Source organism: Rhinoderma darwinii, chromosome 3 (genome assembly GCF_050947455.1).
Source record: "Rhinoderma darwinii isolate aRhiDar2 chromosome 3, aRhiDar2.hap1, whole genome shotgun sequence".
NCBI lineage: Eukaryota > Metazoa > Chordata > Amphibia > Anura > Rhinodermatidae > Rhinoderma > Rhinoderma darwinii.
In genome coordinates this window covers 182,472,807-182,487,092 of record NC_134689.1, presented here as the reverse complement: position 1 = coordinate 182,487,092, position 14,286 = coordinate 182,472,807, and the positions used below count along the sequence as shown (strand labels likewise).

At 37.6% G+C, this 14,286-nt stretch overlaps 1 protein-coding gene across 2 annotated transcripts in view; it reads right to left on the bottom strand.

Annotated features, from left to right (window-relative positions):
- MET (MET proto-oncogene, receptor tyrosine kinase) overlaps nt 1-14,286 on the bottom strand; it is a 150,942-nt gene that overhangs the window by 40,321 nt on the left and 96,335 nt on the right. For both annotated transcript variants that reach the window (XM_075857120.1, XM_075857122.1), the window contains exons 6-10: nt 13,614-13,771; nt 12,532-12,634; nt 12,298-12,434; nt 10,408-10,569; nt 8,414-8,513 (exon numbers count right to left, since the gene is read on the bottom strand). In XM_075857120.1, coding sequence (XP_075713235.1) covers nt 8,414-8,513; nt 10,408-10,569; nt 12,298-12,434; nt 12,532-12,634; nt 13,614-13,771 — 660 coding nt within the window. The remainder of the gene's footprint in view (nt 1-8,413; nt 8,514-10,407; nt 10,570-12,297; nt 12,435-12,531; nt 12,635-13,613; nt 13,772-14,286) is intronic.

Below are 14,286 nucleotides of genomic sequence, written 5' to 3'. Positions count from 1 at the left end.
CCTGTATCCCGTATATTGTAACTTATATCCTGTATCCGTATTCGGTATAAAGTCCAGTGTTCGTGAAGACTTCAGTATCCGTGTCCAGTGTCCGTGCCAAGTCAAGTGTCCAGTGTCCGTGGAAAGTCAAGTGTCCAGGTTCCGTGCCAAGTCAAGTGTCCGTGATGACTGCAGTTCCCGTGTCCTGTATCCGAGAAAGTCCAGTTATCCAGCACAAGCCAGCTTCCGATAGTCTGGCTCCAGTAACATTCTGATAATCTGGCACTAGCCAGCTATCCAGGTACTCTCGCCCGAGAGACTATTATTGACTCTTGTTTGACCAGCTGATACCCCGCTACGGCGGAGCGACCCAGCGGCTCTACATACCCCACAGCCGTGACAACCAGTTTATTAGATAAATTCAGTTTGGCTAAGATTTGTGGATTGCTTTGCTGAAACAAGCTTTCGACACCAAAGGTAAAATTAAGGGTATGTGCACACGTAAACTGCATTTACGTCTGAAATACGGAGCTGTTTTCAGGAGAAAACAGCTCCGTAATTTCAGACGTAATTGCTCGTCCTCGCATTTTGCGAGGCGTCATTGACAGCCGTAATTTAGAGCTGTTCTTCATTGAATTTAATGGAAAATGGTTCAAATTACGTCCAAAGAAGTGTCCTGCACTTCTTTGACGAGGCAGTCATTTTACGCGTCGTCGTTTGACATCTGTCAAACGACGATGCGTAAATGACAGGTCGTCGGCACAGTACGTCGGCAAACCCATTCAAATGAAAGACCCATTGCGTCTGAAAATAGGTCGTGTGAACCCAGCCTAACAGTTTTTACTGCTGCTGTTTTCTGTGGAACCTTTGACCATGCTCAATGGATCATCAGGGCACTGGGCTAAACTAGCGAAAACCTTGCAAGGTTTCATGTAGGAACATAATTCCAAAATCTTTTCTCATAGCATTAAGTAATTATGATTAACTATAGAGTTGTATAGGGTTAATATACTAAACTACCAATAAAAAACTGCAGGGAGCTGCCTTAAGGACAGCAACATTTCTTCATACAAGGTTTCAAAGGAAGACTTAGTCATGGACTTAAATGTGGTAACTCTACACACATTACCACAAGTCCATGAAGGAAGTACAACCTATGAGCTGTATTGCTTTGAAATAACTTGAGACCTTGAGGCCAATATCCAAATTAAGGTGTATGTTTAAACATCAAAAGTTTCAACATGAGTAGTAAATGGCAGATTACTCTACATTGTAACCTTATATCAATTTATACCTTTAGCTTTCACTGGCTGAATTTTTAATAAAAACAGTAGAAAAAGAAGTCCAATCCATTAATAACATTATTCTATACATACAAAAAGACAAAATGAAAGAACAAAGACTATAAAAAACACACCCAATAAGAATAGAAATACGTGTTTACAGCAAGTTTGCTAAATTCTCTGTTGGTGCTTCTGGGCAGTAAACTCAGGAAGACAACCCCTGTCCAGATGCCCTATTAACACATATGGATATCATGAAGGAGGCAAAGGGTCGCTCTTGGTCTGGCGAACTTGGTGCAGTCATGTTTAACATGGTCACCCATTTAACTGAATTGACCATGTGTTATACTATATTTTCCCTGTGATATATTATAGAAGCTGATGGTGGGGGTTTTCAGATGTTTGGCAAAGGGGCTACATTTAGAGAGAGGGTTGTCCTCACTGGACAACACCTTTAATATCTTCACAGCACATACTCTGTATACTGAATTTCCGAGTAAAACATAATGTAATTCCATCACATTTATTGATAAGTGTTAAATAACTATTGCGCAAAATAATTTCCTGCTTCAAGGAATAATTATATCAGCCTCATGAAATATGATGACGCTAGACAGAGTGGGACTTTATCAATTGCCTGTATCAATTTCACATAAATCAAAGATTTAAAGAAGTGGCTAGCTATAAAAGGCAATGATATTCCTACTGCTTCCTAATTCTTATTCTTCTAGTGGCTATAGTGAATCCCAAGTCTCTGTTCTAATATTCATTAAATGTGAAATAATTTAAAAGGCAAACAGTTCTATGAAGAGTGTTATTTATGTTTGTTGCAAAAGACATTATGAAAAATTTCTAAAGCTAAATTTTTGTGAATGTATATACATTTTGGTACTAAAAATCATTTTTGAAATTGGGCTTATTGAATATTCAAACTTTCTGAGAGACTAAATTTTGGATTTTCATTAAGTGTTACCACAATCATCAACATTAAAAGAAAAACATGCTGGAAATAGATCACGCTGTGTGGAAAGAATCTAAAGAATATATTGAGTTTCACTTTTTGAATTGAATTACTGAAATAAATTAACTTTTTGATGGTATTCTAATTCATTGCGAAGGACTAATATATATATACATATATATATATATATCCATATATATATATGTATTTTTGCATGTATGTATGTATATATATATATATATATATATATATATATATATATATGTATACATACATATATAGCTTTGTCTCTTGTCACCCTCCATTCAATTTCTCTGTGGGACTTAGGACCTTCTCCAGAAATGAGACCAATGAGTTTGTATGTTCTCCCTGTGACTGGGTTTTTTTAATATCTGTTTTGCTAATGTTTTCCCAAATAAGATATGGGCGGCTCTCTCTGTGTTGGTTCTCCACAATATATCACTATATTATACTCGTCTGGTAGAAATTTATGGCATGATTACAATATTTGGCATTGCTTTTCTTGAATATCTTGTGATAATCTTTTGGCTATTATCTGCTAATGAAACCTATTAAATAACTTGAATGAATTAATCCCAGACTCCACTGCCCAACGTGGTCCACGCACAGTTTATGGGCAGAAGACGGCAGTAGCAGAAAAAAATCTTTACGATTAAAGCACTAGTTCCGACTCGCTAGAGAACTTCGTACACAAGTCATTTAGGACCTACTCCTGTTTTTCAAATTCACTCCACAAAACAGTGGTATCTATTGGTCAACTTGTTTCCATAAAGTAAACAGTAAACAGTAGAGGCCATGCAAATAAACAAATATCTTATTCTTTAGCCAGTAGGGGGCAGTAATTTCGCAGACATTGGGATACATCTGTAAATGCATCTGTTAAGGTCCATTAATGCAGTTTCTAATTAAAAAAACTTAAAAAATACAGAATTATATTTACTCAGTGTTACCGGAATGATGGCAATAGACAATAGCATTGGTTAGTTCTTATCAACTATGAAGTGTTATTTGTTACTGCTGATTCTATTGAAACTGAATTAATTGTGATCTTAATGTATGCAGAAACTGTAACATAATCAATATTTTTAAAGAACTTTCAAATCAAAGGCTATTGCGCAAAGAAAGATAATTTTCTTTTAGTTAGTGGGCTCCAAACCATACGCTGACACCATGCCCTTTCTTCTTAGAAGAGGGTCACATGTTCCTTGAACTGTGACTGTCTCGTATATTCTGTAATGCTTCTCTTTTATTGTGTTATTGGTGAATTCATTGCTCTAGTTATAAACTGAAGAGTAGTGATGTCCTTTAAATTAATAATGGTGGTATATGTAAGTCTCTTTGAAGCTGTTCTATAGAAGTGGTTCACGAGTGCAGACCACACATTTTACCAGGCAGGTCAGTGGAGAAGATGCTCTTATGGAATGATAAAATCTAATAATGCTCTTTAGAAGTGATGCAATATGACTGATTGGTAGGGGCAGGAAAATCTCATTTGCGATGACCTTGCTGTTATGTGATTTGACATGACATTTTAAGCTCCAAATTGGTTTTAGCAATTGAAGAATACGATGGTTTTAGTTTTCAAGAAATATTGGATTGCAGAACAATGAGGAAATGCTGTAATTTAATCTACTGGCTACTCAATTAGAATACTGCCCACAAAGCAGCACCTTTGGTTATTATTGAATTAAGTGTCTTTTAATGGGAAAAACTGAATTTCCCCTCTACTGTGTGTTTGTGTTATAGAAGAAAACGGAAAATTATCTGTTTGTCAATATCGAAGACCACAAAAAGGGTCATAGAGTTACATTCCCATGAATGTCTGTAACTGTAACAGCGCCAAGCTAGAAAAAGGTACTGCCAGGCCAATTTCTGTTCATCTTCCACGTTCAGTCGTATCGGTGATAAATAATGTTATTTATCTGTTGTGACTGTTTCCTGCAGTTAGACAGGAAGGAAAAGAATGGTAGAGATGAAGACTATATGTGTGGTTTAGATGTAAAGATATCACGGTATTTGCAGCCACTAGCTCCTTGACCATTAGTGACATCTATTTGAGTTTATTCAGTGTCTTTAGAAAGTGCTGGGCCCCATGCAAAACTTTTGAGTGAGGCTCCCCATGCCAACCCATCCAAACTGATTGGTTAAGGTTCAGGTTGCATCAAGGTTCCTAATGGAGTAGGACCATATGGAGGAAAGACTCCAGCCCAGAGGGTGTGGAGTGCGCAACAGGGGACTTACAATGACTGGCCATTACAACAGGTCCAGTCAGTCAGCCACTTCAAAAGGCTGTATAAGTCACCCCCCGAGGACAGGAGGCTGGCATGTGCTGTAGTCTGCAGACCATGAGTAATTCCTCTCTGACAGAGCAGTAGGCTACAGTCGCGCAGGGGTAAGTTCTTCACTAGTGCGGACCTCTGAGCGGTGGATAAACAAGTCACCAGAAACAGGGGGCGGCAGACCACTGGCAGACCTGAAGGCTGGCGGGGAAGGTAGGACGCAAACAAAGCCAATGATGAGGAACCCACAAGAACGGCACAGGGTAGCATCGGGCACTGTGGTGTTCAGCATTACAGGACAGATACAGAGCTGTAAGCAACCAAATATAAATTCACAGACACTCTGTAAAAATAGGGGACTTCTGTCCTACGTCTGTTATAAAACAAATGCATGCGTCCATGATTATTTTGAGTCTGGAGGAGCTTGTACGGGTACTGTGGTTGTAACATTTTACAGTTCCTAGTAAATGCAGTCATTGTATTCATATTAATATCTGAACTATAGACATATATTCATTAGAATCTTTAGTTTTTGATTTTCCAATTTGTTTTTTAATATGTTTGCTGTTTGTAATTTCTCACTAAGTTGTCCAGAATAAAAACTAAAAAGGATGTCGGCAACCATGTCCGAGAGCCCCCAGAATGATGGGTTAAAATAAACTTTTAATTCAATGATTCAGAAGGTGTGCTATGGAAGTGAATGAACTTCATGCTATGTTCACAGTTGTCTTATCCTGGAAATAGATGGCCCTAAAGGGTGGGACAGTGTGACAGTATTCAACAGAAAGTGACGTTTCTAAAAGAACGCAAAAAGGCCTAACACTATGTCACTGGGATAAGGTGCAGAATCTTGGCTGACTGAGATTTTTCCATGTTCTGTTTAGTTCTGCCTCATGAGAAGTGCTGCTATTCTTTTCCATATCACATTATTTTTAGTCCAGCTACGTTTTTACCATATTTCTAGTAAACAAATCTGCTTTTCCTGTCACTATAAAAGGCGAGAGTGGTTTTCTTGAACGTAGAGAGCAATATCCATAAAGAAAAAAACCTTCAAACTTTTCATGGTTATAGTAAAATACATTATTAAAAATGAAAAAGTAACACCAATAATAATAGTGCGAATCAAATATTGCTGATTTTTATTTAACCCCTTAATTACCAGGCCATTTTACGCGTCAATGATCAAGGATTATTTTTTGTTTTCTCACGGTCGCATTCCAACAGTCGTAACTTTTTTTTATTCAGTCGACATAGCCGTATAAGGGCTTGTTTTTTGCGGGACGAGTTGTATTTTGCAATTGCACCATTTTTAGATGCTTATAACATATTGATTAACTTTTATTAACTTTATTTTAGGAGAGAATTGAAAATAAGCAGCTATTCCAGCATTGATTTTCTCGTTATAAATTTACGCTGTTCACTATGCAGCATAAATAACATGTTACCTTTATTCTATGGGTCGGTACGATTAGGGGATACCAAATATGTAAAGGTTTTATATGTTTTCTTACGTTTGAACAATAAAAACCCTTTTAGAAAAAATTTACTTGTTTTTGAATTGCCACGTTCCAAGAGCCGTAACTTTAAAGTTTAATTAAGGTGTTCATTTTATTGTTCGAGTCGTTATGATCGTGGCAATACCTTATATGTGTTATTTGTTTTGACACTTTTACAACATCAAAACACTTTTTGGGGAAAAAAAGTGGTCTTATTTTATTTTTACTGTAATCTTTTTTTTTATTTTTCATAAACTTAATTTAACTATTTAACTTTTTTTTTTTTTGTCCTACTAGGGAACTTTACTTTGCAATCGTTAGATCGCAGATATAATGCTTTGGTATACTTAGGAAACCAAAGCATTATTGCCTGTCAGTGTAAAACTGACAGGCAATCTATTAGGCCATGCTAGAGGCAGACCTATTAGGCAGTTGCTGAAGACAGACCTGGGGGCCTTTGTTAGGCCCCCGGTTGCCATGGAAACCCAACGGTGCTCCCTCCCCCTGTCAAACACATTAGATGCCGCTGTCGCTATTGACAGCGGTATCGAATGGGTTAAACTGCCAAAATCGGAGCGCGCTTCGATTCCGGCAGTTGGGGCAGGAGCCAGGCTGTGTATAACAGCCGTGCTCCTGCTGCTGATCACGTGGGTACACTGGCAGTACCCACACGATCAGAGGATGGATATATCAGTACTTACGCGGGAACTAGCTCCTGCATAGGACAGATATAACCATCCTTCGTCGTTAAGGCGTTAAGAATGCATGATTTCAAACTCAAACATCTATCTTTTATCTATCTGCCTTTCTGTCTGTCTATCCATCCATCTTTTTTATCTTAACTTTCTAACAGTAAACATACTTATATGAACATATACAGATGTTTCCAGTACAATTTCCATCCATTTTTTTTATTTAATTTTTTTGCAGAGATGCATTTACACTACATTCTATTGGTGGCACTTTTTACACATTTCTATTTAAAAATTAAAGAGCAGGAAGGACTGATGACATGTTAGGCTTCGTTCACATCTGCGCTAGGGCTCCGCTAGTGTATTCGCACATGGTATTGATTCCGTCCAAACGACTGAACCCTTGCACAAAAGAGACAAATGGAAACCATTGGCCCCGGATCCGTCACCATTAAAATCAATGGTGATGGAAACGGAAACCTATGGTTAGCGTTTGTGTCCATTAGGGCTCCGTTCTGACGGAAAGCTCAGACGGAATGTCGGAACAGAGCCCTAGTGCAGATGTGAACGAAGCCTTACAAGGGCTATGGTTCTACTTGAAATGCAACCTGTTTATGCTCATATGTGGTAGACAAGGTACATGATATCTGAAAGAGTATGTGGATTATTCTATGACTCATTGCACTATGAAATTTTTGCATACTTTTGTAACAGGATTATGTTTAAGGGATTAGGGGTGGGGGCTTATTTGGTACTGTTTTGTACTGTAAAATAGAATTGCAATAACAATTTACTGAATTAAATAAAAATGTAAAAAAATTCAATTAAAAATTGTCCCCATAAAATAATCCATATAAGAAATCCATATAAAATCGGCCTCCTGTTGACTTTAATGGGAAATCCGTTTCTCAGTTCTAATGTGGCGGAAATTTAAATGTTACTCACTGAGGCTAATCTGCGGATTTCTGCCACAGATCCTTCAGTAAATACATGTTAAATTTACCATAGGCAAATTCGACACTTCTGAACATAAGCAAAAGGTGACAACTATTATATTGCTCAAGTTGTTGTCACTCAGTTTTCTTTTGTCTCTGGTAAATATATTGTGACTGGTAAATATATTTTCCCAGCAGAGTTTATTTTTTTACATTTTTACGCATAGTTCCATTCCACTGCCACCTCTGCCCATGAATCACCGTGGTTCCGGCAGTCCTATAGTTATGGAATTATGTGTATGGACCAGAGTGTAAGGGTGAAAAATGCTATAGGTTTGGACAGAAGATAGCTGCAGTGCAGAGAATTGTGGGAGAACACAGGAACAAAGAGAATGGAAATGGTAAAATGAATGTATTTGACTATCATCAGTAAGCAATGCCGAATCTGCAATCCCGATCTATGGAGCTCCTGGAATAGCACTTTCATTTTAGTATACAAATCTATTTATTAGAATATCTATTATGAGACACATATGTTATAAAATAATGAAAAGTCCTGGCTCAAAAGTTATATGCAACCATCACGGTGTACTACATAACTCATCATGTGGATATCATGTGGCTGCCACATTAACAAGATATAAATGTACATCCCACGAGCAAAGCACCTATATGCTGTACCTGTAAAGATACGAAAAAGGTGCTCTGCCTTAAAATCTATCATTTACATTAATACTATACTTATATTGTAAACATGCAAAGCTTACCATATTGTACTGTATGTTCGGTTTGGATAACTGGATTACCATTCGAGGAGAAGCTGCTACATTCAGATTTGTTCCTTGTGCAATTATTGTGCTTCCTCCACTGTGGATGGCAATAAACATCATGTCACAAAGCACTTTAGAGCAGCAATATAGAGATATATAGATAGATAGATAGATAGATAGATAGATAGATAGATAGATAGATAGATAGATAGATAGATAGATAGATGATAGATAGATAGATAGATAGATAGATAGATAGATAGATAGATAGATAGATAGATAGATAGATAGATAGATAGATAGATAGATAGATAGATATGAGATAGACAGACAGCTGGATGATAGATAGATAGATAGATAGATAGATAGATAGATAGATAGATAGATAGATAGATAGATAGATAGATAGATAGATAGATAGATAGATAGATAGATGATAGATAGATAGATAGATAGATAGATAGATAGATAGATAGATAGATAGATAGATAGATAGATATGAGATAGACAGACAGCTGGATGATAGATAGACAGATAGATAGATAGATAGATAGATAGATAGATAGATAGATAGATAGATAGATAGATAGATAGATAGATAGATAGATGATGTGATGAGAAAACCAACTAATTTTGCACGTTTTCCACACAAATAATGTTATGACCATTCCAGCAGGGAATATGTAGTAAAATACGTATTGCATTAAACGTCTCATTTATTCCTTGAATCTAAAACTAAAGCTTTACTAGAGTACATTATGACAGGCACCCTTATCCTGTAGATTAATATACCCGTCATGTATCTAATCTTCATTGCTTCCAGACACACTAGACATAGCTAAGCAGCAGACTCATCTCATTTCTATCAAGATTGTAACAAACTATTCATTACTTGTACGTGACCTAACAGAAGGAATTTGCTAATACCGATAGTCTCACAGGTCCAGAATGGTGTACCCATTACCTCCCCCAAAATTCCTGCCAATCCACAAAATAGAAGCCCACCCTTCAGATTTAGAAGTATTGATTAGGTCTAGATATCATGACAGCGGCAATATCTTCACCCAGTTTAATGTACTACTGCAGGGTCAATTAAATGAGGAAGATCTTATGTCAATACAATTATTCCAAACTATGGATGATGAAATGGTGAACTGTAGGCAACGTATCCTGGAAATTAAATTCCCCATAAACCCATATATAGTAAAGCCGAAGACGCTTTACCCATAAATGTCTTATCTCTGCTTATCTCTGCTTATTTATATATATATATATATATATATATATATATATATATATATATATAGTGCCAACGTATTTCACAAAGCTGAAGAGAAATTATCACTGTCCTCATCCCGAGTAGGGTTCACAATCTAGCTTCTCAATCTCATATACACTAGGGTCAATTTCATATGAGATTTTTCCCATTCCACAGTACAGTATGTTTTTATTTATGTGCGATATGAAACCAGTACCCTCAGGAAATCAATGCAAGTATAACAGGGCAATATACAATCTATACAATGTTGTCCACATCACAACCCAGGGCTTCAAGGCAACTGCACCATTTAAACATAAGGCGGCACATTTATCAAGAGTGTCATAGGAACGACTTCAATGGGAGAGATTAATTTCAAGCAAATTTATTAAGATGGCGCATGCTACATAAAATGTTTGGTCCCACACATAGCATATCTCTTCCTTATGCCCCCTCATGGCTGTCATAGTGTACAAGTTTTGCAGCTTTCGGAGCCTCCTTTACAGAGCCATTTTTCCCAACAAAATGACAAACACCACGGTGAAATCCAATGGCCCCTATTATAAATCAGTGATGTCCATCGGGCACCAGTGGTGTCCATCATACGACAGATTTGGCACCGAATACTGGTTTCTGTCATAACCAGAAACCAGGACAGATGTAGAAGCCTAATTCTATGTTATAGAGTCTATGTAAAAGCATTTCACAGCTCTCACAAAACATGCTTACTAACCTGAGGAAAGACTTGGTTGGGTGAATTTTGGAAATGGCTGGATCATCTTTGTATGTAAAATAAGTGCTTGCGTCTCGACGAGCGTTGTCAATTTTCAGCATAACACGATAGCTGTTACTTTTTTTTCTTGGTGTAAAGCACTCAATGGCAGAACTGGATAGACTGAAAGAAATGTCAGAAAATATAGTACAATAATCATAGTAACAAAAATAAAAGCTGAAGATAAATAGTCGAAAGTGAATATTAAAGAATAGATTACTAGGAAATGCAGTTTAAAGGGGTATTCCCAGAATTTACAGGACAGTTGATAAGTGTCTGATCGCTGGGTGCGTCACTGCTGGGACTCCTGCTAATCACTAGAATGGGGGTCACGAGTCCCCCTGTTCCTCCTAATTGCACCCCTTAATTGAGAAGGAGCTTGAATGGAGAAGAGGACAAATATGCGCCATGCCGCTCTATTCATTTTCTATGGGTCTGATGGAAACAGCCAAGCGCAGTACTCGGCTTTCTCTGTCAGTCCAATAGACTTGAATGGAGCAGCACCGCGCATACTCGGCCGCCGCTAAATTCAAAGTTCTCCTCACTGTGGGGAGTGCAGTAAGGAGAAACGGGAAACTTGGGATCCCCCATTCTTGTGATTGGTGGCGGTCCCAGCGATCAGATACTGATCACCTATCTTGTGGATAGGTTATAAATGTCGATTCTGGGAATACCCTTTTAGCGAAGATCAAATACAATGTGTTTATACTTTTTATTATTCTCTATATAGTGATTCAGTCACAAAATACACATTGTTTCTCCATAGATGTACTCTATGTAAACAATAAAATACATGTGCAGTCCGAGATCTGCTGTAAGGAACACAATTATTATATAGAGTATATTGAAAAGAAGAAACACAAAGTATGCATACTTTTAATTAAATGGATATTTGCATAAAGATAGGATATGTCATAATATTAGGATCAGTGAGGGAACGATCCTTGGGATCCCTGCCTCAGTGAGATCCCTTCGGGTTTTTCCCTGCACAGCTGTACTCCCATCCCCCAATGTGCAGGGAACTACAAGACAGCTCCATGCAAGTGATTGTGGCTGTGCTGCAGTTCCCTACACAGTGGTTGGTCAAGAGTGATTGGTCTGAAGCCCATTCTTCCTGATAATGAATGGTCGTTCCGGCAGTCAGACCCCCACCAATAGGGAAACGATGGCATATACTAGTAATATGTCATCATTATATATGGTTGGCAAACCCCTTTAACTGTATTTTTTTAGTTTTAAGATTTCAACTATGAGCATTTGTTTTAAGTTTCTTGCATTATCTCTATTGGAAGAAAAGCATTTTAGCCAAACTCATAACTATATAGAACACAGACATTGCAGTCGCAACTAGTCTCTGGTGGCAGAGTAACCCGAAGACCCCTCTGCCACCTAACAGGGGATCTATACAATAAATCTTCAGTGCAGACATAGCATGCCATGTAACCTACGTACAGAGGATTTAATGAAGATGTCATATAAATCATGTAAAGTTAATAAAGACAACAGGCCTAAAGCTGGCCATACATATTGGATCAAAGTTGACAGAACACATTATTTTGGGGGAAATCCACTGACGATCGAATGTGTATGGGGGTCTTCTGACTATAAACCCAGCAATCCTGCCCGATCCTTTGTAGCCACAGGAGATTAGCCGTTTCCAGAAGTGTCCGGCAGTGGCGTTTTCCCCTCTCCCCTTTGTAATAAACATAATCACTTGGCCAGGCGCGCATACTAGTGGAGTGTTCACTCAAAAGATATCTAATGTGCATGGCCACCTTAACCTATCATATTTCTCTGGAAAAAAACGAAAAGAACAAGTCACTTATTATTGATTTAATACATTTTATTTACCTCCTGATGGTGCAGATTTCATTACCAATATACACATTTCTGTCTTGTCCACTGTTCAAGTCATGTCCTTTCAATGTAAGCAACGTTCCTCCTGACTGTGGTCCATAGCTTGGTGTAATGCTTTCTATCATAGGATTCTCATAAACAAGCACAAATCATTCTAGTAAATATATGTGAAATAATCCAATATATGCATGTACTATAAATGTTCTAATTCACTAAAACTGTACTTACCACAAAAGAGAAAGTGTTAAAATTGGCGGCCTTTCTTCCATTTGACACACTGCTGCTTATATTAAATTTGGCAGTAAGTTCTTGGCTTAATTTGCAGACCAACCTTTAAAATAAGAAACAACTCTTTGTTCAGAACACCCAGAATTTATCTGAAGTATCAGAAAATAGACCTTGGTAGATTGTTAGTACTCCAAAAATCTCAACATCTACTTGAAACATTAGAGTCTAGGAGAGTGTGGGAGGTAAAGGGTTAACTAACACGGTGCAGTCGCACGTGGCAGATTTTTCTGCGACTGAAAATCAGTTCTATTCATCTGAATGTAACATGCGGAAATCCATGCATTTAATGTAGAAACAACCACATTCAGATAAATGCAACAGATTTTCAGTCGCAGAAAATTTCTGCAGCAAAATTTGACATATGTCACTGCACCCTCATACTTTATGGGTGTCTCACCACAGACCACTGAGGACCTCAAAGCAAAATCAAAACTATCCCCTAAACCACCCGTCACTGAGATTTGCAGCGCTGTGGGGTATGTGTTTTGCCCATGCTAATTTTAAAATGTGTCCCGCCGGGTGGAAGCAAAGATTGGCACTTGGATCCACACTGGCACCTATGTCAGTGGCATGTATGGCATGTCTACAGATCAGGAGTTGAAATACGGCAGATAATCTGCATTAATAGAAACCAACAGGGATTTCACTTGAGACCATTTTAACCAGGACAGATTTTTGGTCTGCACTATGCATCAATATCCCTATGTTGTGCCCCGGAATTATGATGAACTCTTTGTTTTATATGCGATCAGTTACTTTAGTTATTCAAATTCTTTTTATATTGTATATTGTCACTTTAATTAGCTTGGTTTTGAAAACTGTCAGAAAAGGAATACTTCATCTGATTTACAGCTTGCCACTAAAGTCATACATATAACAAGAGCACCAAAATTGGGTGAAATTCTCTACATAGTTGAACAATATGCTGCCATTCCTTGGCTGATTGATATGAATATTATTATACAGTTTGATATCTGAACATACTTCCAATGTGATTATTAAATAAAAGGAGAACACCTTACTTGTTTTGTTTGCTGTATTTTCCATCTATTTTACAATGACTTTTTCCAATAAGGACTGCAGCATCCTTAAATCCAAAATTATCTTTCCTGAAAACCAAGTCCCATCCACATATTGTTAAGGGAGTGCTACCATCAATCGGGGCGGCTACTGGGAATATCTGGGAAATAAAACCAATCAGACATCAGCAATAAGTAAAAGTGAGATTAAGAACTTACTTCCTGTAGGAGGACCTGTCACCTCGTCTGTTATAGTAAATTATTATATTCCCTGTGTAATAACAATTCTGGAGCATCTCGTCTTGGAACTCTGCATTTTGCTATTCCTCTGTTATTTCTCCTGGAAATTTATGAATAAATTGGAAACTTAGTGTTACTAGCTGGGGGTGTGTACAAAGACTGACAATGTCCCATCAGTGCTGACAGAGTTATAGTGTATAGGGACACATCTTATTTACAAGGGGAATACTAGCACCCAGTTGTCAATTGATTCATACATTTCTAAGAGGAATTACAGAGGAAAGACACAATGAAGATTTCTAGATGTTCCAGAACTGTTATTTTATGGGGAATACATTTTTTTTTTAGCTGAAATGGACATGTCAGGAGAAGTTACAGGTCAATTTTAACCCCTTAACACAGAATCATGCACATATACGTCATCTGTGGTGGTTAG